General features: G+C 34.5%; 1 protein-coding gene and 3 long non-coding RNA genes across 4 annotated transcripts; 1 reads left to right on the forward strand and 3 right to left on the reverse strand.

Annotated features, from left to right (window-relative positions):
• Window positions 1-78: 78 nt before the first annotated feature.
• On the reverse strand, window positions 79-15,383 carry LOC110935518 (chaperonin CPN60-like 2, mitochondrial). Its single transcript, XM_035989663.1, has 17 exons — window positions 15,237-15,383; window positions 15,120-15,141; window positions 13,422-13,553; window positions 12,130-12,289; window positions 11,293-11,468; window positions 11,118-11,213; window positions 10,457-10,561; window positions 8,484-8,570; window positions 7,258-7,347; window positions 7,057-7,137; window positions 6,226-6,294; window positions 5,945-6,118; window positions 4,663-4,762; window positions 4,299-4,402; window positions 2,461-2,566; window positions 896-974; window positions 79-388 (listed from the first exon to the last, which is right to left on the reverse strand). Exons 1-17 carry the CDS (start codon window positions 15,272-15,274, stop codon window positions 277-279), a joined length of 1,731 nt encoding a protein of 576 aa, XP_035845556.1. The 5' UTR covers window positions 15,275-15,383; the 3' UTR covers window positions 79-276.
• A 1,987-nt stretch (window positions 15,384-17,370) lies between these two features.
• Window positions 17,371-18,144, reverse strand: LOC110934291. The gene is made up of 3 exons (XR_002588209.2): window positions 18,068-18,144; window positions 17,757-17,846; window positions 17,371-17,644 (listed from the first exon to the last, which is right to left on the reverse strand). It is a non-coding gene; the product is annotated as an uncharacterized LOC110934291 (long non-coding RNA).
• Window positions 18,145-19,065: 921 nt separating this feature from the next.
• On the reverse strand, window positions 19,066-22,221 carry LOC110935519. Its single transcript, XR_002589181.2, has 3 exons — window positions 21,227-22,221; window positions 20,072-20,160; window positions 19,066-19,106 (listed from the first exon to the last, which is right to left on the reverse strand). It is a non-coding gene; the product is annotated as an uncharacterized LOC110935519 (long non-coding RNA).
• A 1,630-nt stretch (window positions 22,222-23,851) lies between these two features.
• Window positions 23,852-24,440, forward strand: LOC110934292. Its single transcript, XR_002588210.2, has 3 exons — window positions 23,852-23,930; window positions 24,152-24,241; window positions 24,354-24,440. It is a non-coding gene; the product is annotated as an uncharacterized LOC110934292 (long non-coding RNA).
• Window positions 24,441-25,835: the final 1,395 nt, after the last annotated feature.

The following is a 25,835-nucleotide window of genomic DNA, read 5'->3' on the forward strand; positions in this document are numbered from 1 at the left end:
TAACGTTTAGCGTCTTGATACTGATAGAGACGCTCGAACGATAGCAAGACCGATGTTGACCAAGTGCACAATATCATGGAAGATCAAGTAAGATTTCGAATTTTCGATAAAGATAATCTTTACTTATGTTTATCTCTAGCAATCTTTGTTTGTATCCTTTAATATACCTCCTCCCGTATTACATTTTCAAAAAAAAATGCTACTAAAAAAACTTCCAACAAAATTATACTAGGAATCGAATAATGGCATCTTGCGACTGCTGAATGTCGGTTGAAACTAAAATCCCATTCCCATATCATCCATGTTCGGCATCCGATTTGCGAGTGGGTTTTTCTCTCCTTGACGATCCACAATGGTTGACTCAGCGGTGGTCAACAATAGCGACACACTGCACACATGCACATCATTTATAAACACATCAAAAATATGAAGAATAAATCACACAAGTAACATAAACTCAACATTTGACCACTAGTCAACTGTCTACTAGAAAGACTCGAAACACAAATTCAAGTTTCAAGTTTCAACATTTTTCATAAGTGAATATGAAAAATGGTAACGATGGACAAAAAAGTAAGAGTAAACTTCCGTTTTGCTCCCTGTGGTTTGGTCACTTTAACGGTTTTGCTCCAAACCTTTAAAAATAGCCATTTTACTTCCTGATGTTTCGATTTTTTTGCCAGTTTGCTCCCCGCCTCTAACTCCATCCAAATTGTTTGTTTTTCCATTTTGCTCCCCGCGGGGAGCAAACTGGCAACAAAACCAAAACATCAGGGAGTAAAATGGCTATTTTTAAAGGTTTGGGGCAAAACCGTTAAAGTGACCAAATCACAGGGAGCAAAACGGAAGTTTACTCAAAAAGTAATTTAAGCGATAAAACTTGCTACTAATTTACCTGGCAGCATCTACTAAAGCCGTTCTCACAACTTTTAGCGGATCTATAATTCCAGCCTTCACCATGTCAACGTATTTTCCTAATGAAACACAAACCCACCATGTAGTTACACATATTTTTTTATCGAATAATAAGCTACATTAGGAAGAAAGAATTAAGGAGTGTTTGGATATGCATTTTAAAAATGATTGTGATATTCAATAACCAGAAAAAAAAAATCAGCAGTAACAGAAAAGGACGTAGAAGACATATACGCTTCTATTGTACTTCTATCGTACGAAGTTGGAATAATCATAATTTTCTCCAAACGGCAATGAGTTATATCTAGGGACGCAAACGAGCCAAGCGGCTAGCGAGCTGCTCGAGAAAAAGCTCGAAACGAGCCGAACCTTATCGAGCTTTAGTGTAATATTAGTTTTTATTAATATTTAATAAAATATTAACATTTACCCCTTATTTAAAGTTGTCTAGTAAACGAGCCAAGCCAGAACCTAAAATAAGTTTGTTTAGTAAAGGAGCCCGAGCTTCACTTATCGAGCTCGCGAGCCTAAACGAGTTTATTATTTAAATTATTTTTATTTAATATATTAATTAAAAGATAAGAAACGAGCCGAGCCGAGCCCGAGCCGAGCTAGAGAAATTACCAATGAGCCGAGCTCGAGCTCTCATAAGTTAATCGAGCTCGAGCCCGGTCGAGCTTGGGCTCGGCTCTGCTCGTTTGCACCCCTAGTTATTTCGTTTATTTTAATGTTGGAATAATCATACGTTTTTAATGTTTGGCCATTTTGAATATTTATTGAATTAATTGATAAAAACACCAGAAAGGAAAAAAAACAGTGGAAAAAGGAGCCATTTTTATGTGTTTTGGAGACAGCTTAAGCTTATGATTATAAGCAAAAACACATAATCAACTTATTGAAAACAACTTATTCCCCACCTTAGGGGCAAACTTGTAATTTTGAATTCACCAAGAATACTCTTATATGAAATAACCAGAAGTAGGTTATTTTATATAAGAGTAAACTGCCATTTTGGTCCCTGTGGTTTGGTCACTTTTGCCACTTTAGTCCAAAACTCAAACTTTTTGCATCTGGGTCCATGTGGTTTCAGTTTTATTGCCATTTTGGTCCAAAAGTGAAATCAGGTCATATTTGTCTTATAAAATCCTGCTATTTTGTCATTTCCCGCAGGTGCAAAATGATCATTCCTTTTTTTATAAATAAATACCATATTTTATAAGACAAATATGACCTGATTTGCCCCTGAGGAAAATGACAAAATTGCAGGATTTTATAAGACAAATATGACCTGGTTTCATATTTGGACCAAAATGGCAATAAAACTGAAACCACAGGGACCCAGATGCAAAAAGTTTGAGTTTTGGACTAAAGTGGCAAAAGTGACCAAACCACAGGGACCAAAATGGCAGTTTACTCTTTATATAATAATCCTATGAAACTTCCTACCTAAAGATGATTACTTGAATTAGATAACCAGAAGTAGAATTAGTTTATCCAAACATTAAAAACTGATTATATAAAACTGTATATTTAGTTTTTACTAACCTTGGGCAGCGTCAAAGCCAAAACGAAGATCATCTTGTTCCAATAGCTTGCCAAGAACCAATGCACCCTCACCGCCAGCATTTGAGATTATTGTAAATGTAGGTGCCTATAAATAAATAAAGATAGATAGCTATATCATGTAACGCTTTTATCTTTATAAATATTAATTTTCTTTAACTAGTAACAGTCATTTTAGGGATAATATATGTGGAGCCCATACAAGTATTCAACTTTTTTTCATTCAGGTTATTCTTAGGGGTGTAAACAAGCCCGGAGGCTCGAGAGCTACTCGTGATCGGCTCAGTTAAAAGCTCGAACGAGTCGAGCCTTAACGAGCCCGAGCTCGAGCCTGAAATAGAGCTCGTTTAGTTATCGAGCCGGAGCTCGAGCCTGAAATACAAAGCTCGTTTAGGCTCGCGAGCCCAAACGAGCCTAAACAAAATTTTAGTTTTTTATATATATAATATAAAAATGATGATAACATTGGTGAGCCGAGCTCGAGCCGAGCTTTGGCTCGCTTAATCGCTGTTGAAACGAGCTCGAGCCGAGCTTTTAGCTCATTTGAGGCTGTTCTCGAAATAGCTCGAGCCGAGTCGAGCCGAGCTTGAGCTTTGGGTTTTACTCGCGAGCCGAGCTCGAGCTCAGAGAAGTAGGCTCGAACCGAGCCGAGCTCGAGCTCGAGCTTCATAAAAAAATAACGAGCCGAGCTCGAGCCTAGTCGGGCTCGGGCTCGGCTCGTTTACACCCCTAGTTATTCTGTCACCAAATGCTGTACCCGATGTCATTAACACCAAATTCGGTCCAAAACCAAATCTTATGAAATGTACGCCTTCGAAAATAACCTTGCACTGATCTATCAAAAACAATGATTTACGTTGTTTTTTTGTCATTTTACAAGATTCTAGTGTATTAAAGAAACATTGTACACAGATGGTCCCTGTGGTTAACCAAAATTTTGGATTTAGCTTTTCAAAAGTACACCAATGGTCCCTGTGGTTTGCACTTTGTAACGCATTTAGTCCCCAGCTAACAAATCTAAAGGTTTTAGCATGTGCAAGTTAGGGACTAAATGCTTTACAAAGTACAAACCACAAGGACCATCCATGTACTTTTGGCAAAAAAAATTGGGGACTAAATTCGTTACAAAATGCAAACCATATGAACCATCTTTGTACTTTTGGAAAGCTAGGGACCAAATTCAAAATTTTGGTCAACTACAAGGACCGTCCGTGTACTTTACACTAAAATAAAAGAAAAAACCAACTTTTTTACATCGACCCATTGCTTATTGATAGATCGATGCAAGGGTATATTTGTCCTTTCACAAATGGTAAATAGATCATCATCATTAAGCATTATTTTTACTAAAAGTGGTGCAAAATGAAACGGCATCATACTTTGGTGACCTATAAAATAGTTCCAACACATTGGTGGTCTTAATATATAAATATTGGAATGGTCCCTATATATAAATATAAGAGTTAATTGCCCGGATGGTCCCTGTGGTTTCACATTTTTTCACGTTTAGTCCCCACCTTTTGAAAATAGCAGGTATACCCCCTATGGTTTGTTATTTTGTTACTCGGATAGTCCCCCGAGTAGTTGTCAGTTAGTTTGGAAATAGCAGGTATGCTCCCTATGGTTCGTCATTTTGTTACTCGGATAGTCCCCTGAGTAAATGTCAGGGGACTATCCGAGTAACAAAATGACGAACCATAGGGAGCATACCTGCTATTTCCCAAAGATGGGGACTAAACGTGTAAAAACGTGAAACCCCAGGGACCATCCAAGCAATTAACTCTAAATATAAAGAATAAAACAAAGTGTAGAGAGAAAACCTTGAGAGCATTTTCGACTATTTCAACTCCTCTCTTCTGATCCTCGTTTGCGGTTTTAAGGCTTTTAAGAACCCTAGTAGCATATAGAAGTGCAACCCCGCCACCTACGATAAAGTTATAGATTAGAGGTAGCAATTGGGACTCGTTTACTTCTTAACGGGTCAGTATGGACTTTTATATTTATCCCAAAAAGGTTAAATAAAAACAAGTAGCTGAAAGCAAAACGGGCCAAATGAGTCAAACGTAAACACTTGCAAAATGGTAGTTTTGAAGTGTATAGTATAACCTCTCAAACTCACTTTATAAAAAAAAAAAAAAAAAAAAAAAAAAAAAAAAAAACTGTCAAAAATAACCTTTTTTATACCTGGAACTATTCCTTCTTCCACAGCTGCTCTTGTAGCATTTAAAGCATCGGTTACCCTATCTTTTCTTTCTCCAACTTCCGCCTCACTGGCACCACCAACCTGCAAGAAAATACGCACGTGTGATGACAAGAGCACGTAATTTTAGCTTATACATGTAATAATAGTAGTAGTTACTTAAGGTTATATTTAGAGTAAAGTACACGGATGGTCCCTGTAATTTAACAAAAATCTGGATTTGGTCCCTAGTTTTCCAAAAGTACACGGATGGTCCCTGTGATTTAACAAAAATTTGGATTTGGTCCCTAGCTTTCGAAAAGTACACGGATGGTTCCTGTGGTTTAACAAAATTTTGGATTTGGTCCCTAGCTTTCGAAAAGTAAACGGATGGTCCTGTGGTTTGCACTTTGTAACGCATTTAGTCCCCAACCAACAAATCTATAGGTTTTAGCAGGTCCAAGTTAGGGACTAAATACGTTACAAATACAAAGTGCAAACCACAGGGACCATTCGTGTACTTTTGGAAAGCTAAGGGCCAAATCCAAAATTTTGGTAAACCACAAGGACCATTTGTGTACTTTACTCTTATATTTATTTCGACTGGGTCCGACTGAGGTATTTCAAAAAATTAACTGAAAAGCAAACAGGGCTAACTATTTTAAGCTTTAAAGTCGTCCAAAGTTTACTCAAATGTTTACAACAACAACAACCGTACCCGGTACATCCCACAAACAACAAAAGCTATTGGTAGGGTATGGAGAGGGTGGGATGTAGGCAAACCTTACCTCTATCCTTGTGGATAGAGAGGCTGCTTCCAGAGAGACCCCAGCTCCAAAACAACCTAAATCTAAATAATGGACCAATAAATTAATGGAAAAATTACAAGTTTTGTCCTTTATCTTTATACCACTTTTCAGGTGGTGTCCTTTTTAACGAATGTTGACAGGCGGTGTCCTTTACTAGGTATTTTGTTGCAAGTTTAGTCCTTTGCACCCAACCCAGTTAAAAAACCTTGTTAATTGTTGACAAGCGGTGTCCTTTACTAGGTATTTTGTTGCAAGTTTAGTCCTTTACCTAGGTATTTTGTTGCAAGTTTAGTCCTTTACACCCAACAATTAACAGGGTTTTTTAACTGGGTTGGGTGTAAAGGACTAAACTTGCAACAAAATACCTAGTGAAGGACACCGCCTGTCAACATTCTTTAAAAAGGACACCGCCTGAAAAGTGGTATAAAGATAAAGGACAAAACTTGTAATTTTTCCTAAATTAATTCAAGAAATATACCTTGAAGACGGCAACACCACCGGATAACTTTGACAACCTTTCTTGTGCTTTCTCTTTGTCAAACATGGCGGTACTACTCTCAACCGTTGCCCGTAATTCTTCGCATCTTTCTTCAATTTGCTTCTTATCACCACCACCGTGTAGAATTATGGTATCATCAAGAGACACAGTAACCTAGTACACAAAAAACCATGAACGAAGTCTGTTAATATCTAGTTTCCAAATTATTGTTTTAGTGTTATGGTTTGTCGAATAACTTTGTATAAAACTTTAGCACAAACCTTTTTTGCAGTACCAAGTTTGTCGAGTTGAACATCGTTAAGGCTTAATCCACGTTCCTCACTAATAACCTGCATATCACCCCTGTAAGTACATATATATAGAGAGAGGGGCCGGTTACGTACGCGAGCATCTCAACCGCACATCTAATCTAATCTAGGCCTTCCATTGAACGCGGTGGCACAATAGTAATTAACTTTGCATAATTACGCACGTTAAAATACATGATTACGCACGTTATTCGCATCATTACGCATGGGTTGGGCTAAACCCTAATTAAGCATGGGTTGGGTTAACCCTAATTACGCACGTTAATTGCATAATTACGCACGTTATATTGGTGGTCGCGTACCGTCGCACAATACGAGCCTTTTGTATCTAAACCTTTCACTATATATATACAAGGTTGTAACTAGAAGTCGCAATTTGGACTAATTTAGATACAGATCGGTAAATCTGATATCAGTTTTGTTTCTAATGAGTCAAATGGGTTAAAATATATCAACTAAACAGTTCAAACGGTTTGAAAAAAGCTTACGTAACTATTGTAATAGGGTTAAAATGTTAAATTTCTATGAACAAACAGATATTGTAACCAGTGGCGAAGCTTGACCCGAATGACGGGGGAAGGGGGGAGGGGGGGGGGGGGGGGGGGGGTCGAAAACGTATATACCAAAAAAATTCTATACGAAAACTACATATATAACACTGCTTAGCGAAAAGTTCGGGGGGTCGGGCGCCCCACCCCGCCCCTTCTATACTTCGCCACTGATTGTAACATATTAAGAAAATTCGCAATAACAAGTAATTAAGGAAATCGATAACTAACACACCTCGCCTCCTGTAAGCACTGCCAAATCTTCTAGATTAGCTCGCCTATTATCTCCAAAACCGGGAGCTTTAATTGCACAAACCTACGAGTATAAAGCATATAATTGTTTCTTTAATATTTATAATGAATAGTACAAAAAGAATTAAAGTGATGTTAGATTGGCAAATACACAGATGAAATTAAAGCTAATTTGGACACTTACCTTAAGCCCGGCTTGATGCTTGTTAATAATCAGCATTGCCAGCAGCTCACTTTCGATATCTTCAGCAACAATTAGCAGTGGTCTACGTTTCTGTTTCGAAATGCCAAGTGATGATGTAGAAGTAAACAAATGTACTAAAGATGAGGCATTAAGCCTAGATAGAGGTGGTAAATAGATAGGTTGGGTAACGGGTCAAAACGTCGAGCTTTTGGTACATGTAAAAACAGGTGTAACAAGCAGTGTGTCAAATATGATTATAATAAACAAATATATTATTTTGATAATAACTTAAAGGGGAATTGGCCTGTAATAATCCCACCTAGACCTTATTGGCCATTAATAATCCCACCTCAGAATATTCCCCCCACCAGTCCCACCTTTCACCTATTTTTCCTACAATGGTCCCCCGTTAAAAAAGCTTAACGGAGTTAAGCTTTTTTCCAAATTACAAACAGATTTTTTAGGGCTTTTGATCAGAACGACGATACGAGTCCATTGATGTAAAACTTACTTCGAAATGAGGCTCCACGTGACTTGATTTTTGTTAATTGGAAATTTAAACACCCGAATTGAAGCGTTGTTTTCATCGTTTGGAACACCGTTTCAAGGCAAGTTTTACATCAATGGACTCGTATCGTCGTTCTGATCAAAAGCCCTAAAAAATATGTTTGTAATTTGGAAAAAAGCTTAACTCCGTTAAGTTCTTTTAACGGGGGACCATTGTAAGAAAAATAGGTGAAAGGTGGGACTAGTGGGGGGAATATTCTGAGGTGGGATTATTAATGGCGAATAAGGTCTAGGTGGGATTATTACAGGCCAATTTCCCTAACTTAAATCTTTTAATAAAATGGTTTAGAAGGTTTAATGCACTAAAAATACACTTTGGCCGACTTTTGACCCGTTTTCTATTAAGCTAATTTTCGTTAAAAGTATAATGCCAAAATTGTCCCTGAGGTTTAGTCATTTTTGCTTGTTCTTCCATCCAAAATGACTCTTTGTGAATTTGGGTCCCTCAAGTTTGCAAAATTTCAAACTTTTTGGCTGAAAATGACAAAATTTCAAACTTTTTGGATAAAAATGCCACATCAGGGACGACAACGGCATTTTACTCGTTAATTAATTACCACAAATAAAAATACATAACTTAAATGGGTAAAAATGCCACCTCTAATTTCCCATGTGTCACTGACCCACTTAAGAGAACGTAAAACACTTATCTCAGTTACCTCTACAGCGAGCTCCAAGATCCTGACAAGTGAATTCAAGTCCGAAATTTTTTTGTCGTGAATAAAAATCAACGGATGCTCTAGTTCCTGCCTACATGCAAAACACAGGTTTCACATAACATGAGAAACTTAACTACCAGCAAAAAAAATGTCCACTACTTAAAAAACGCCATCAACTGACAAAAAGAGTGGATGGAAGCGGTAACCGACATAAACAAGCCAAAAGATTAATGAATACTAGATAATTTCAAGAGCCCGTTTTTCCCAAATTCAAAAAAGATGATTATGTAACAGATAGTAAGATTTGATCAAGTACTCTCTTCACTGATATATAAAACTATACAAGTATAATTAAAATCTAGAGTTAAATGCCATTTTAGTCCCTGTGGTTTGGGTCATTTTGTCAGTTTAGTCCAAAGGTTTCATTTTTTACCTGTGGGTTCAAAAATGTTTCACCGTTGCCATTTTAGTTCACTGGGTTAACTTCATCCATTTTTTTTCTTAACAAGAAGGGCAATTCGGTCATTTTATATGGTCGAATTGCCCTTCTAGTTAACAGAATTACATATAAAATGACCGAATTGGCCTTCTCGTTAACAGAAAAAATAGATGAAGTTAACCCAGTGGATTAAAATGGCAACGGTGAAACCTTTTTGAACCCACAGGTGAAAAATGAAACCTTTGGACTAAACTAGCAAAATGGCCCGAACCACAGGAACTAAAATGGCATTTAACTCTAAAATCTATATATACACACCTCTAAAGTCTATTAAAAATAAGTTATCATGTTTACCCATTCGGTGGCAAACAAACAAAAGTCAGTAACTTATATGAGTCTGTTTTATGGAATAAACAAGCAGGAAAACATTGTTGTTGCTACGCATCATCTCCAGGCGTATTGTTCTCTTTATTTATTTAGTGAAACGGACTGTCAATCCGTCATAACTATTTTATTTTAACTTATGTACGGTGTTGAAGGGGTATGGTCCCAAATCCCGCACCAGGCTTGGGCGCGAGTGACCACCACCCGGCTCATTACCCCTACCGACAAGGACTCACCTACGTTCGTGCGGGCATGCGCGAACCCGGTTTGCTTTCCCACTCGGGGAAAGATGAGAAGACTCACCTTGTGTATGAAAATGGCTGTTTTCGTCTACAAGGGTTGCGGTAATCACTGCGGTTACCGCACATAGCGATGCGGTCCAAAACCGCATCCTATTGTCGAAACAAGTGGAACTGACACTTTGACTTCAGTAACCAAACCAGCAAGTGGTCCGCCCGGGCACTGACAGCAGCGGTCAACTGACCACCCAATGCGCAGCTGCCCAGCCCACATGCATAAAAGCTAGTAGACAGACTGACAACACTAGCAGGACGTGGCAACACCTCCGGGTGCGCCCAACACTCCCGTGACCTGCGCTCCGCGCTCCTGACACACCTACAAAAGGCTATGCGTTGTTAGTCAGGTCCTAGGCCCATCTAGCGGCCCTTTAGGCCCTTCTCCTTCGCTCTTCGGCTATAAATACCCATCCCGAACCAGGTTTGAGGTAACGCTAATCTGCTCTCTCACAAATACTACTTAAATACTTATCTTGCTCCCAAGCAAATACTTATTCTCACGCCGGAGAGTGGTAACAAGGAGCAACCCCCACCCCATCCTCCTTGTTACGAGTCACGGTGTGTTTCCTTGTGCAGGAGACGGATTAGAGGACGACCCGGCCATCGATCGAGGAAAGAAGGGATTAACTCTACTTGACGAGACACGTGGACCAACCTCTTGGTTAACCACTGTTTCATCAGGTGTAATGGGTAAATATGATCCTTTTAGTGTTTGGAAATAGTATACACGATATAATAAAAATTAGAAAGATACAAAATTTTAAACTATTAGAAACTACATATTAATTGGAACAAAATCTAATATAATTATTGGTCAAACAGTGATACTAAACTCAAATAAGTTGAGAACATACACATTTTTGTGTCTTTGTGTCGGTAACAAAATACGGAGAGATGTAACCGCGGCCTAGCTTCATCCCCTCAACAACCTCCAGTTCATTATCTAAAGTATTACCGTCCTGCAGAGTTATCAAAACAATTATTTTTTTCATTTAAAAAATTAAGTTGAAAATAATAATTAACCAGGGGACGAGTTTATATATATATATATATATATAGGTATATATATATAGGGAGAGGATCATGAGAAAACACATATAAATGAGAAAACTAGAAAACTAACTAAAAAAAACCTAAAAAAAAGCTAAAAAACATACCAATTTTTTTTACAATTTTTTTATAAAAAAAATCGCTAGTTTTTATATATAAAAAAAATTTCAAAAAAAAAAAATTGTTGTACTGCACATGTGCATTATATGTGTACGACACATGTGCACTATATCCGTAATAGTGCACATGTGCAATACAATAAAAAAAATTTTATTGAAAATTTTTTCCATGCATAAAAACCTGCGATTTTTTATAAAAATTAAAAAAAAAAATTGGTATGTTTTTTAGGCTTTTTTAGTTAGTTTTTTGGTTTTCTCATTTAAACTAGTTTTCTCATGATCCATCCCCTATATATATATATATATATATATATATATATATATATATATATATACACACACTTACAGCAACTGTAATAACTCCTTCTTTTCCAACTTTCTCCATAGCTCTTGCTATCAGTTCACCAATCTCACGTTCTCCATTCGCAGAGATAGTCGCTACCTAATTCAAATAAATATTATAAAAAAAACTGAAAAAAGTTAATAACTATTTAAAAATAAATAGAAGAAAAGTACAAGACCTGCGTTATTTCTTCTGGTGTACTTATCATTAACGCTTGATTCTTCAAATCGGTTATAACGGCATCAACAGCCATATTGATACCACTTCTTAAATCCATAACATTTACACCTGCCGCTACAGACTTGCAACCTTCGTTGAATATCGCTTGAGTCAGAACAGTAGCACATGTTGTACCTGTAAGGATATCGTATATCATAATATGAGTGTTTTAGCACATGACAAAGGTTAATACATGTTAGAAAATTCTTAAGGCAAATTGGAAAAAAATAATCTCATCTTTCTGAAATTGGTCGATAATAATCCCAAGTCAGTTATTAGCCAATAATAATCCGACCTCATCCAATTTTTCTGTAAAATAGACCGCCGTTAAAATAAGCTTAACGGAGTTAAGTTTTTTTCCGAATTGCAAACCGATGTTTTAGGGCTTTTGATAAGAACGAGGATACAAGTCGATTGATGTAAAACTTACCTCGAAATTGTGTTCAAAATGGCTTGAATTTTGTTAATTGGAAGTTAAACACCCGAATTGAAGCACCGTTTTCGTGGGTTGGGGGCAGTATTTTGAGGTAAGTTTTACATCAATCGACTCGTATCCTCGTTCTGATCAAAAGCCCTAAAACATCGGTTTGTAATTAGGGAAAAAACTTAACTCCGTTAAGCTATTTTAACGGCGGACTATTTTACAGAAAAAAATGGACGAGGTCGGATTATTATTGGCTAATAACTGACTTGGGATTATTATCGGCCAATTTCAGAAAGATGGGATTATTATTTTCCAATTTGCCAATTCTTAATGAACATTAGGAAAAAAATACACAATAATAAATATATTTACCGTCTCCAGCAGTAGAATTAGTTGCACTAGCAACCTGCTTGACCAAGCTAGCACCGAGATTTTTAGCCTTCTCCTCGAAGTTAATGCTTTTGGCTACGGTAACACCGTCCTTTGTGACCTTAGGACTTCCGTAACTTTGCTCAATAATCACATTACGCCCCTGATTGCAACATACGATATAAGAATGGAAAAAACGCTACAACTGCTTTAGATTAAAATGTAAAAAAAAAAAAAAAAAAATCAGTTCTTATTTCACCAAAAAAAAAATGAATGTTCTCAAAAAATCGAATCATTTGCGAGAAAAAGGATAAATTTCATAAAAATAACAACAAGATTTTAGTTTTATCTAACCTGAGTCATTTTTGTATATAAAAGTATACATTTTTAGACAAATTTCATTATTTAGCTTATCTTTTAACTTATTGCTGTTAATCATAGTTGTTAAAAGCCATCGCCCCTTGCGCCTAGGCCCATTTTTCAGGCGAGGCGAGGCAGTTGCGCTTTAAGTCGAGGAAATTGTGCTTTAATTCTCCAGGTGATGGTTCAGGCACACATTCCGGCGAGATTCCTAGATTCCGGAGAGTTTCCGGCCAAATTCTCTACATTCCGACAAGATTCTCGCCAGATTTCTACTAACATCTAGGGAAAACTATTTTTCTACACTAATATTTTATGACTTTTGGTACTAAATAGATGATATAAAGTGTTATATAATAGATTTTGTTTATTTTATTTGAAGAATAGTATTCTTTTTCGTATACATAATCTATGCAGTTAATATCGGTGATATATCGGTTATATCGGTCATATCGGTCCCTGGTATAATATCGGTCAAAATATCGGTACCAATAATATCGGCAATATTGACCGATATTTGGCCGATATACCCGATATATCACCGATATAACCGATATTTGACCGATAAAACCGCTATATCACCGATATATCACTGAATTATCAAGTTTTAAATTGTTATATATATAAATTTGCATTATATTAAAATTACCGATATCTCACCGAGATAACCTATATCTCAAATATCGGTCCTTGACCAATATCCGATATTTTACCGCATTAACTGCATAGTACATAATATATTTTTTTCATTGTGCGCTTTATTTTTCTCAGGCCCTCGCTTTTTTTGCGCTTTGCGCCTAGGTCCAAGGCGAGGCCTATGCGCCTTGAGTGCGCCTAGCGCCTTTAATAACTACGCTGTTAATTATTAAAACTTATTTCATAAAAACATCAAACACAACACACAGAAAAAGAAAACGACAACCGAAAATTTTTACCTTGGGTCCCATTGTGACCTTTACAGCTTCAGCAAGTTGGTTAACACCAAGCAACATGGCAGCGCGGGCCCTAGTACCAAACTCGATATCCTTCGCAACATAGTTTCTGCTCCAAATAACTCTACCTGATACCTTTCCACATTTCAAATCATTTAAATTTTTTAGAAGTCGCCAAAAGAATATTTTGTGGTTCACAAGAAACCATATTATATGCATAGAAAGATACTGCGCTCGAAAATAGATGCACTTAGTACAAGGTCAAACCTTAGACCTAGTGCCTTTGTGCTGCAAAACACACTAATTTTACTTGCTTATATAGATAAACTGGTTCAAACCAGTTTCATACAAGCCGGTTTCGGATCTCAAAGTTTTTAGGCTGTGCACTTCACATTAAAAGAGAACAAGAAGTAGCTCCAAGAGCATAGGTGGGGGGGGGGGATATTCCACGGTCCTCCCAACCGCCGAGGTGATCCCACCTCGCAGACCGCCACCCAGCAAGCCTGAGTCTGGGGGTAAATCCGCTATCGTAGGGGCATTGGGAACGAGCAAGACTCGAACCCGCCACCTCCGGGTTAGAATGCGGGCTGGTGGCCATTGGGCTGACACCCAATACCGCCGAGGTGATCCCACCTCCAAGAGCATAGGTGCACATGTTTGAAACCAGTTCGGATCCAACCCGCCAGTTTGAAACAGGTTTGAGTGTATATATTTGAATCCAGTTTTGAAACCGATTTGAGAAGAACTAGTTATATAATATGTTGAATCCGGTTTGCATGGGCGGATCTTAGTTCCCCACCCCTTGTTTTTTCGCTTCGAAGTGTACATTTTACCAAAAAATTCCAAAAAAAAATATATGTATTGAGTTAGCAACCCCCCCCCCCCTTCCCCCAATTTAAAAGTTCAAGATCTGCCACTACCAGTTTGAAACCGATCCCATCCAAAATGGGTTTCCATCAGTCATCACTATAGGGGTGTTCTTCGGGTTTTTTATTCGGCTTTCAGGTCAGGTTGTTCGGGTCTTCGGCTAGGAAAAAGTGACCTGATAACCGAACCATTTAAAGTTTAGGCTGGTCATGTTCGAGTTATTCGGCTTTCGGATTTTGATGTAATATTAGAAAAAATGCAAAATTTAATTAAAATTCATCATGCTACTTAAAGAGTATCATCAAAATTCAAATATTATTTGACACTACGATATGATAATATTCAAAAATCCTAAAACATAATGTTTTAGATACCAAAAACTCTAAATCAAAACACATCCAAAAAAAAACATTAAATGTTCTCGTTTTTTTCGGGTTCGGGTTTTTCGGGTATTCTCTATGTCGGGTTGGGGTGACTTCGGGTCGGGTTACGAAAGTGAAACCACAGGGACTGAAATTGCAATTTTTAAACTAATGGACTGAAATAGTGATTTTTGACAAACCACAGGGACGAAAACAGTAATTAACTCTTCGAATAAAAATGAACAGCCCTAGTCATCAGACACCGGTTTCAAAACCGAATCCGTTGGGCCCGATCCGGTTTTAACTTTCAATGACTCAATCCGAACCGGTTTTATCATCCCAAAGTCTCAAAACAACAACAAGCACACATAGCAAGACAACAGTATAAACCCTAATCTATCATTCTATCAAGATCAACCAATTCAATAAGATAAAATCAATAAACTGAGGGTAAAATGAAGTGGATTGTTACCAGCTTTCTTGATGTAGACGACCTGAAAACAATTAATCACAGATTTGTTCAGATTTGTTTGATTTTTCAATAAATTATGAACGTATGAAAAGAACGAAACGAAGAGGAAGTGATTACCTGATCGATGAAGTCAATGCTGTAGCGAACCGGTACATGACTGCTGAGAGATTGAAATGATCAGATCAGTGGAATGAGATTGAGAATTAGGGAAGAAGAAAGGTTTTAGAAGAAACTAGGGTTTAAGCTAAAGAATCCAAACCGGTCTTCTCGGGTCAAATATGGGATCCATGGATATCCTCTTATTATTATTAACTTACTAGTAGGGTGCCCGCACGATGCGGCGGGGGCGACACTTTGCATTGTAAAACTCGTTTCTGATAGTTTTCTTATTTGTATAATATTTATGATAACATTATTGTGGTGGATATATGTCATAAGTTTACACATATGTAAAAGTTTTGTTCTTTTATAAAAAATAATAACCAAAAGACAAAAAATATTGTTTTTTTTTGTATAAAAATTAATAATCAAAAGACAAAAAATAAAAGATAAGTTGTTATAATTGTAAAGTTTGTTTATTTTATTGGTTAAATTACAAAGTATAATTTTATTATTTAAAGTTCATAACTTTTTATAAATATCCACATAGTACTCATCCAATAAACTTTAAGTTTAAAATTTTCTTTTTTATAAAAATAAAAAATAGTATTTGACTCGTAAGTACGTTTTAGAGCTTTAACTTAAATTGTTAAATTTCGGGTTTTTACAAATATAAAAAATTTATATTTTTATAAGATTTCATAAACTGTTTTTATAAAAAAATAGAATGATAAGAGTTTATATCTTTATTAACTTTATATCATACTAAGTTCAAACTTTTAGTTCCTAACTAATCTTATCTATATGAGTCTACTTTTAACAAATAATCCCTAAAAATATGCAACACAACCTACTACTATGTATCTAGTCAAGTTGGTAAATAATTATTTTAGAACTGACTAATATTATCTATAACAATATAGTTGAACTTATAATTCCTAAAAGTTTGGAACCCAGTTTAGAATTTATCTAGTAAAGCTTGTAAATTTCTGGAGTATTTTATTTATATTACTTGTTATAAAAATGTTTATAAAATAATTATTTTTTTATTAACTTTATATCATAGTAAGTTCAGTTTTTTAGTTTAGCTTTAAAGTTTATTACTTTATTACTTTTTAATTAAAAAAATGCAAATTATTAGATTAATATCCAAGAATAACTGCAATAATTATTTTTTTTATTAGTTGACTTATAATTCTTAAAATTTTGGGACATAGTTTACTATTTATCTACTAAATATCGTAAATTAGTATTAAATAATTCCTAAAATTTTGGGATATAGTTTACTATCTATCTACTAATCCGTAAATTAGTATTAAATAATTCCTAAAATTTTGGAACATAGTTTATCTTCTATCTACTAAATATCAAAGTTTTGTTTTGTTATAAAAATTAATAATAAATAAAGTATAGAAAAACTGTTTTAAACATGTAAAGATTCGTTTATTAATAAAAAATACTAAACAAATGACAAAAAATAAAAAATAAGTTGCTATCGTTATAAAGTAAGTTTATTTTGTTGGTGAAATGATAAAGTTTATAATTTTATTGTTTAAAGTCCATAACTTTTTTAAATATCCACATCATACTCATCCAATAAACTTTAATTTTAAAATTTTCGTTTTTGAAAAAGTAAAAAGTAAAAAATAGTAGGTGACTTGTAGGTACGTTTTAAACATCTTTAACTAATGTTAAATTTCATTTTTATAAATATTTAAAAAATCATATTTTTATAAAACAGTTTTTATAAAAAAAATAGGATGTAAAAGTTTATATATTTATTAACTTTATCTTTTTATTTAAGAAATACAAATTATTCGAAAAATCTATAATATTATATAATTATTTTTTCATATCTCGTGTCGTCCAACAGTTTTTTTTTATAGAAGGCACTAATAGATATATACGAAATCCTCGTGAAACATGACTGTTAAATTGAATAAGTTTAGTGTGCTTTGTAAATACAATCTTGAATTTACTCCAAACCAAGAGGTAGTTTTCATGTTTTGGCCATTCTTGGTAATCGAATTTATCTCTTTGGAAATAATCAAGTACGAACATGTAAATTATATAATACGAACATGATTAAGTACTAAAGTATATTAGTTCAATCGAGATGTAAATTATAAGTGCAATAAAATAACACAAAACATAAACTTCAAATATAAAATAAACTTTATTATTCATGGGATAGTCTATATCAAACAAAAACAACTGAAAATGAAAAAAACATAAAAACACTTGATATATTTCATCTAAAATCTCTACTTTTTTGATCCGTTTTTCTTGTTTGTGCTCGAATCAGCAGCATCATCTAATTCATCTTCTTTCTCATCGTCCTCAGAATCATCTAAATTTATAATCTCGACTCATTTCCATTCAGAGAGTCTCTTAGATCTTTTCTTTTGATTCTCATACTTCCGATCCTTAAAAAACAAAAATTTAATAAAAAAGTTAAAAAATGATTAAATAAATTTAAAAAAAGAACAAATATTGAATAAAAAAATTTAAAAAAGATTAAATAAATTTTAAAATTACCTCTTCACTAAATTGACGTTGAAGCTTAGACTTGTATGGACTGAACATTGCACCATAAGAAATAATTTCAACACTATTATCACCATCATCCTACAATAAAACACCAAATAATAACGTAACGAACTTGTTAATATGAAAGATTATAAGCGAAAATATTACTTAAAAACTAACAAAAGCTTGTTCGATAACTGGGGTGTTTAAATTGGTGTGTTGAATCTGAAAAATCAAATAAGTTAGTATTCACATTAAAGTAAATAAAAGAAAACAATTATTCATTATTGTGATATAACAAAACTTATCATAGAACCGACCTTAGATTTTTCAATATCGCATGCTTGTTTTTTCGCATCAAGTGAATTCAGAACTGGCTCCATATTTTAAATCTGTTTCGCAATAGAAATGTAGAATTGTGAGTGTTTGCTATGTATTTATAGTAGTCCATTAGGGTTTAGTTTTAGATTGGTCATCCATTTATTTAGGAAGTTTGTTGTGAGTTTTAAGTTTTTAAAATAAGATGCACATATCCTGTTTAGTTTGTTGTGGCATGTTTAATAGCAAGTTTGTTGTGAGTTTTATCTATACTTACTATATTAAACATGCCACAACAAACTGACTCTGTACATGTAAAATTAGGGAATATTTTAGTTTATTAATGCCGTTCAAAATAAAAAACTTGGGTAAAAAACAAATGTTAATGTACGGTAGCTAGGTAATGGTCAAAGCTGGCTTGGGTAAAAAACAAATGTTGGCTTTAATCAATTGTACATTTACGCATCGGCTATTTGTACTTTATGAACGCACGGCGAAACTAAAAAAGGCAACTATCGAAACGTTTAAAAAAATGTGCCGATCGTCATGGTACCTTCGGATTTTTTTAAAACATTACGGGTTGTAATATATCGCAGGAATACATTAAAGAATTAAAGAGGGGGGGAGTGTAACTAATTACCCATAATTATGTTAAATGTCAAGGATTTAAATGTAATAGATTGAGGGACTAAAAAATAATTATGGTTTAAAAGACCACTTTACCCTCATTCTAGGGGTTTATTTATAAATAATAGGGGAAGAAGTTCTTAACTTTTGGGAATCCTTCCCTCATGTATTATAATATAGTATAGATATCACGCATTTTCACATAACTACCATATAATAAATCAGTTAATTATCAAATAATCCTTGTTTATTAATGTCACACCCCGAAATATCAGAGCTGGCGTGACTGGACCGGTATCTTCATTGCACAGCGGAAGCAAATAAGCTAAGACTTCTAGAAAAAGAACGCCGCTAAGTACTCGAATTTCCATAGGTTCTCCTATTCCAACCGTTCCATAGTTTTGAAAATGCAACCTGAGAAAGAACATGCGAAAAAGTCAACATAAAGTTGAGCGAGTTCATAGTTTGTTTTGAAACAAATCTTTTTGTTTACCGGTTTAAAAGTTGTTGAGAAAATATAGTAAAATCATTTTCTCGGCATGATATATGAAAGTTGTGGGTCTAGCCCACGAGAGTCTTTGTAAGCAGGACCAACTCGTCCTCTTACTTGTACATAAGTTGAAAACGTTACCAATGTTTGTAAATCCATGTATTTGTGAGTTTGTGTCAAATGAATCTTAAAGACATTTGAAAGTTTAGCTGTCGAAATTCGGCATGTAAAGCGTAAATGAATATGTTGATCATTAATGTGTAGCTAGGACATTAATATGTGTGCCGACATAGGAAGCCACCAACCCGTAAGCGATTTAGTACCGGTCCACCCGGCGAGGGTAACAAAGGAAACTCCATGTTGTCACACAAGGACTCGTGAGTGGGGCTCGCCCTGTACCCGATAGATCTACCCCCTTTGTTCCGTGGTCTTAAACAAGATTAATGGTGCTTTAAGTATCAGCCTATTCGCACGTGATCTACTAATTCATTTTGTTGCTTAACCATACCATAGTAACATGTATTTCCCCCCGAGAGTTGTAAAACCAAAAACGTTTAAAAGAAAAGGGGGACATGAACTCACTGGGTGGTCTCGTTTTGCGTACGCAGACAAACCCAGTCTCGTTGTTGTAGCTAGGACATTCCCGTCTCTAGACTTGAAAATCATGCACGTTTCGTAATTACGCGTGTGTTTTGTAAAACCGGTATGTTTGGTATAAAGCGTTCGTAAACCATTCAAGTTCGTTGAAAATCATTTGCAACATGGTTTAAATATGTGTTTTCGTTCATCGAAAAGTTATTTACTTTTGCAAAAACTTGCATGTCTTTCCACCCCCGAAAACATTTATAAAAATGTAAAACTGTAAAAAAAATGGGGGTTATGAACTCACCTTGATGTCCTTGTGCAAAGCTAGCTAAAGTGTGATTTCCGTAATGTTGCTCCAAGACGTGAACTCGTTAGCATGCAACTATAGTATTCCTAACAAGGAAAATACTTATAAGTTTCTAATTAAACGTAGATAAACTACGTGTCCGAGCTCTACCGAGTCGTTAATAAAACGACTCTACGAAGGTGTTGTTAGTTTACCTTAGAATAACCGATCGATGGTTATTTGATCCCGTTTATATTCGGATAAATCTAAGTCTCGAAAACGACTTAGTTTTCGAATGGTTTAGAACATGTATATATTTATATATGTAGATTTAAATATACTTACGGCGTCGTGTTAGTTGTTGCGATTAGAAATACGTAGAGGGATAGCGGTAAGTCTCGTTGAAGTCTTCGTAAGATGAGAATAAATAAATATATATATATATATGGTACGACAATCTATCGTTGACGCTTGGAATAAATATAAAACATTATATTTATTTAATAAAATTACACAAAGTATGGACGGTGAAATAAATATACACAATTATATTTATATTAAATAATCTGCGAATAATAGTCGTTCGAAATAAATATAAACATTATATTTATTGTATAAAAAGTGTTCGGAAATCTTGACATTCGAAATAAATATAGACATTATATTCATTTGTAAAAGCGTTCGAAAGTATTGATGTTCGCAATAAGTATATACCTTATATCTGTTTGCAAAAGTGTCCGGGAGTATTGATATTCGAAATAAATACATACATTATATTTATTTTAAATGAGCATCGGGTTTCATTAGCTTATAACGTCGTCAAAATAAAGATATCTTTATATTCTTTATATTTATTTTATAACAAAACTCGGATCTGGTCAAGTGTCGTTTTTAAACTATAAATATGTTTTGTAATTCGGGGTTTTAACAAGAAACGGACAGAGTTTCCTCTCTTTTTGGACGCTCCCGACAGTCAAAGTGTCGATATTTTAAATCAAAACTCAACAACTTTCAACGACAATTCAATAATATAATCAATCTATATAAAATTTTTGTCGAGTATAGTAAATGTAAACTAATTTATAAACGAAACGGTTCGAGCTCGGTCGCGTATAGATTTAAAAAAAAATCTATAACTATGTAATCGAAAGTTTCGCGTCGTGTAAATGTTACCGGGTCGCGTGAGTTGACCGGGCTTTGACTGCTGAGCACGTTTGACCATCCTTTGACCTGAGCCCGTTCGACCGAATCTGAACCGGAATCGAAGCCCGAATGTTGACCGAACCGAAATCTGATTTTGACCACAACTTTTGACTTGTTGACCCGTTGTGAAACCCGAACCACGTCTGACCCGAGTTGACTTCCTTTGACCGCCTTTGACTGAGTTGACTCGGTTTGACCGAGTCAAACCGAGTTGAACCAAACCAAATATGACTTTTGCGGACTGAACCTGAATATTCACAACACCACCACTGTCGCACACCACCGTCTTCATCATCTCATCGGTTATCACTCAGCAACGTCATCATCATCATCGGCCAATAATAAAAAAAAAACGAACACCAGTCGTTATGTTGTTACTCGGAGGTGAACGGAAAGAAAGAAAAAAAATAACAATTAAAATAAATAAAAGAACTCACTGGAGTTCTTGTCGGGTGGAGATGGATGCCTGGCTTCACCCTTCGTCGCAAGAACCACCATCTCCGTCGTCATCATCACGCCGCCACAAACCCACCAGAATCTCCCACCGTTTCATCGTCACATCATCACTATCACCGACAGCAGCGGCACCTCATCAATGCAGACGCCTCTTTCTCTCCCTCGGTTCCCCTCTCTTTCACTCGCTTCCCTGATGTCGCGCCGCTGTGCGCCACCCTCCTCCGACCTCCGATCTCCGATTCTCTCTCCCCGAGTCACACCCTAACCAGGTGTGTGATTTAGCAGGTTTAATCGGAGAGGAAGGGGGTGTCTTGTCGGTTAACCAAGCCACCGAACCACCGGCAGCCGGCCGGCCTTCTGTCGAGGGGGACGGGTGATCGAGAGGGGTGTTTGGGCTTGTGGAAAGGTGTGTAATTGAGAGATTGAGAGTAGATCAAGGGTTTGTTTTTTTTTTTCTTTGAAGATCATGTTGCAGACAATGAGTTGAGAGGGAAAGTAGGATATAGCGGCTGACAACAAATGAAAATTAGGGTGATCTCTAGTCTTAAATAGGTAGGGTTTGTTTAGTGTGTTTTTGGGCTTGGGCCCAAGGCCCACAAGCCCAATATCACGTGTTTTAAGTGGCCCGCCAGTTCCTACGAACCCGTTTCCGCACCCGGATTTTCTAAAAATTGTCGTAAATTATTGTTTTAAAATCAAAGGACGTAAAATAGTGTCGGTAGTCGCGGTGACGCGTTCGTTCGTCGCTTACGGTGTAATTAGCGTAAAATCGCGTCATTGTCGTTTTAATCCGTTTTTGACCCGGTTTCGACTATGGTTAATAAATTTAAAGACGACGCTAAATATATCAATATATATTAACATCGAGACGAAATTCTGATCTGGTGTTTCCGTTTCGCCGTTGATTGTCGATGTGTTTCTGTTTCCGCGTTTTTCGTTCACGTTTGCGCTTTGTGACAAACGGAGGCGCGATAAGTTCACAAAATTAAATTCATAAGTATAAAATATTCATAGAAAATCTGTACTTGTCAGCGTGGTCAGTATTTTGTTCGGTTTCAGTTCGTTATTGCTTAACGATCAATAGTTTTCTCGAAAATCACCGTACGCGCACTGTAGAGTCAGATAAGCGTTCCTAGGCATTCCACGAGCCTAATTAAGTTAATACGTGTCTTAAACACTATTTATTATTGCTTTAATCACATGTTAATCACGTAATTAAAGGCCGTTAATTACAGGTTGTCACAATTAAATCCCACACTTACAAACTTACAATTATAAAAGAAACATGCAGAAAGACCCGAAGTGTCACAAATACTAACTGAGTTCTCGCACGAAGAAATCCATCTGGTTAAACAAAAAGCTTGAAGAAAAGGATAAAAAAAACAATGTATTAATTAATTAATTAAATCTATACTATATTATAATACATGAGGGAAGGATTCCCAAAAGTTAAGAACTTCTTCCCCTATTATTTATAAATAAACCCCTAGAATGAGGGTAAAGTGGTCTTTTAAACCATAATTATTTTTTAGTCCCTCAATCTATTACATTTAAATCCTTGACATTTAACATAATTATGGGTAATTAGTTACACTCCCCCCCTCTTTAATTCTTTAATGTATTCCTGCGATATATTACAACCCGTAATGTTTTAAAAAAATCCGAAGGTACCATGACGATCGGCACATTTTTTTAAACGTTTCGATAGTTGCCTTTTTTAGTTTCGCCGTGCGTTCATAAAGTACAAATAGCCGATGCGTAAATGTACAATTGATTAAAGCCAACATTTGTTTTTTACCCAAGCCAGCTTTGACCATTACCTAGCTACCGTACATTAACATTTGTTTTTTACCCAAGTTTTTTATTTTGAACGGCATTAATAAACTAAAATATTCCCTAATTTTACATGTACAGAGTCAGTTTGTTGTGGCATGTTTAATATAGTAAGTATAGATAAAACTCACAACAAACTTGCTATTAAACATGCCACAACAAACTAAACAGGATATGTGCATCTTATTTTAAAAACTTAAAACTCACAACAAACTTCCTAAATAAATGGATGACCAATCTAAAACTAAACCCTAATGGACTACTATAAATACATAGCAAACACTCACAATTCTACATTTCTATTGCGAAACAGATTTAAAATATGGAGCCAGTTCTGAATTCACTTGATGCGAAAAAACAAGCATGCGATATTGAAAAATCTAAGGTCGGTTCTATGATAAGTTTTGTTATATCACAATAATGAATAATTGTTTTCTTTTATTTACTTTAATGTGAATACTAACTTATTTGATTTTTCAGATTCAACACACCAATTTAAACACCCCAGTTATCGAACAAGCTTTTGTTAGTTTTTAAGTAATATTTTCGCTTATAATCTTTCATATTAACAAGTTCGTTACGTTATTATTTGGTGTTTTATTGTAGGATGATGGTGATAATAGTGTTGAAATTATTTCTTATGGTGCAATGTTCAGTCCATACAAGTCTAAGCTTCAACGTCAATTTAGTGAAGAGGTAATTTTAAAATTTATTTAATCTTTTTTAAATTTTTTTATTCAATATTTGTTCTTTTTTTAAATTTATTTAATCATTTTTTAACTTTTTTATTAAATTTTTGTTTTTTAAGGATCGGAAGTATGAGAATCAAAAGAAAAGATCTAAGAGACTCTCTGAATGGAAATGAGTCGAGATTATAAATTTAGATGATTCTGAGGACGATGAGAAAGAAGATGAATTAGATGATGCTGCTGATTCGAGCACAAACAAGAAAAACGGATCAAAAAAGTAGAGATTTTAGATGAAATATATCAAGTGTTTTTATGTTTTTTTCATTTTCAGTTGTTTTTGTTTGATATAGACTATCCCATGAATAATAAAGTTTATTTTATATTTGAAGTTTATGTTTTGTGTTATTTTATTGCACTTATAATTTACATCTCGATTGAACTAATATACTTTAGTACTTAATCATGTTCGTATTATATAATTTACATGTTCGTACTTGATTATTTCCAAAGAGATAAATTCGATTACCAAGAATGGCCAAAACATGAAAACTACCTCTTGGTTTGGAGTAAATTCAAGATTGTATTTACAAAGCACACTAAACTTATTCAATTTAACAGTCATGTTTCACGAGGATTTCGTATATATCTATTAGTGCCTTCTATAAAAAAAAACTGTTGGACGACACGAGATATGAAAAAATAATTATATAATATTATAGATTTTTCGAATAATTTGTATTTCTTAAATAAAAAGATAAAGTTAATAAATATATAAACTTTTACATCCTATTTTTTTTTATAAAAACTGTTTTATAAAAATATGATTTTTTAAATATTTATAAAAATGAAATTTAACATTAGTTAAAGATGTTTAAAACGTACCTACAAGTCACCTACTATTTTTTACTTTTTACTTTTTCAAAAACGAAAATTTTAAAATTAAAGTTTATTGGATGAGTATGATGTGGATATTTAAAAAAGTTATGGACTTTAAACAATAAAATTATAAACTTTATCATTTCACCAACAAAATAAACTTACTTTATAACGATAGCAACTTATTTTTTATTTTTTGTCATTTGTTTAGTATTTTTTATTAATAAACGAATCTTTACATGTTTAAAACAGTTTTTCTATACTTTATTTATTATTAATTTTTATAACAAAACAAAACTTTGATATTTAGTAGATAGAAGATAAACTATGTTCCAAAATTTTAGGAATTATTTAATACTAATTTACGGATTAGTAGATAGATAGTAAACTATATCCCAAAATTTTAGGAATTATTTAATACTAATTTACGATATTTAGTAGATAAATAGTAAACTATGTCCCAAAATTTTAAGAATTATAAGTCAACTAATAAAAAAAATAATTATTGCAGTTATTCTTGGATATTAATCTAATAATTTGCATTTTTTTAATTAAAAAGTAATAAAGTAATAAACTTTAAAGCTAAACTAAAAAACTGAACTTACTATGATATAAAGTTAATAAAAAAATAATTATTTTATAAACATTTTTATAACAAGTAATATAAATAAAATACTCCAGAAATTTACAAGCTTTACTAGATAAATTCTAAACTGGGTTCCAAA

The sequence above is a fragment of the Helianthus annuus genome, chromosome 4, assembly GCF_002127325.2.
Source record: "Helianthus annuus cultivar XRQ/B chromosome 4, HanXRQr2.0-SUNRISE, whole genome shotgun sequence".
NCBI classification, from domain to species: Eukaryota; Viridiplantae; Streptophyta; class Magnoliopsida; order Asterales; family Asteraceae; genus Helianthus; species Helianthus annuus.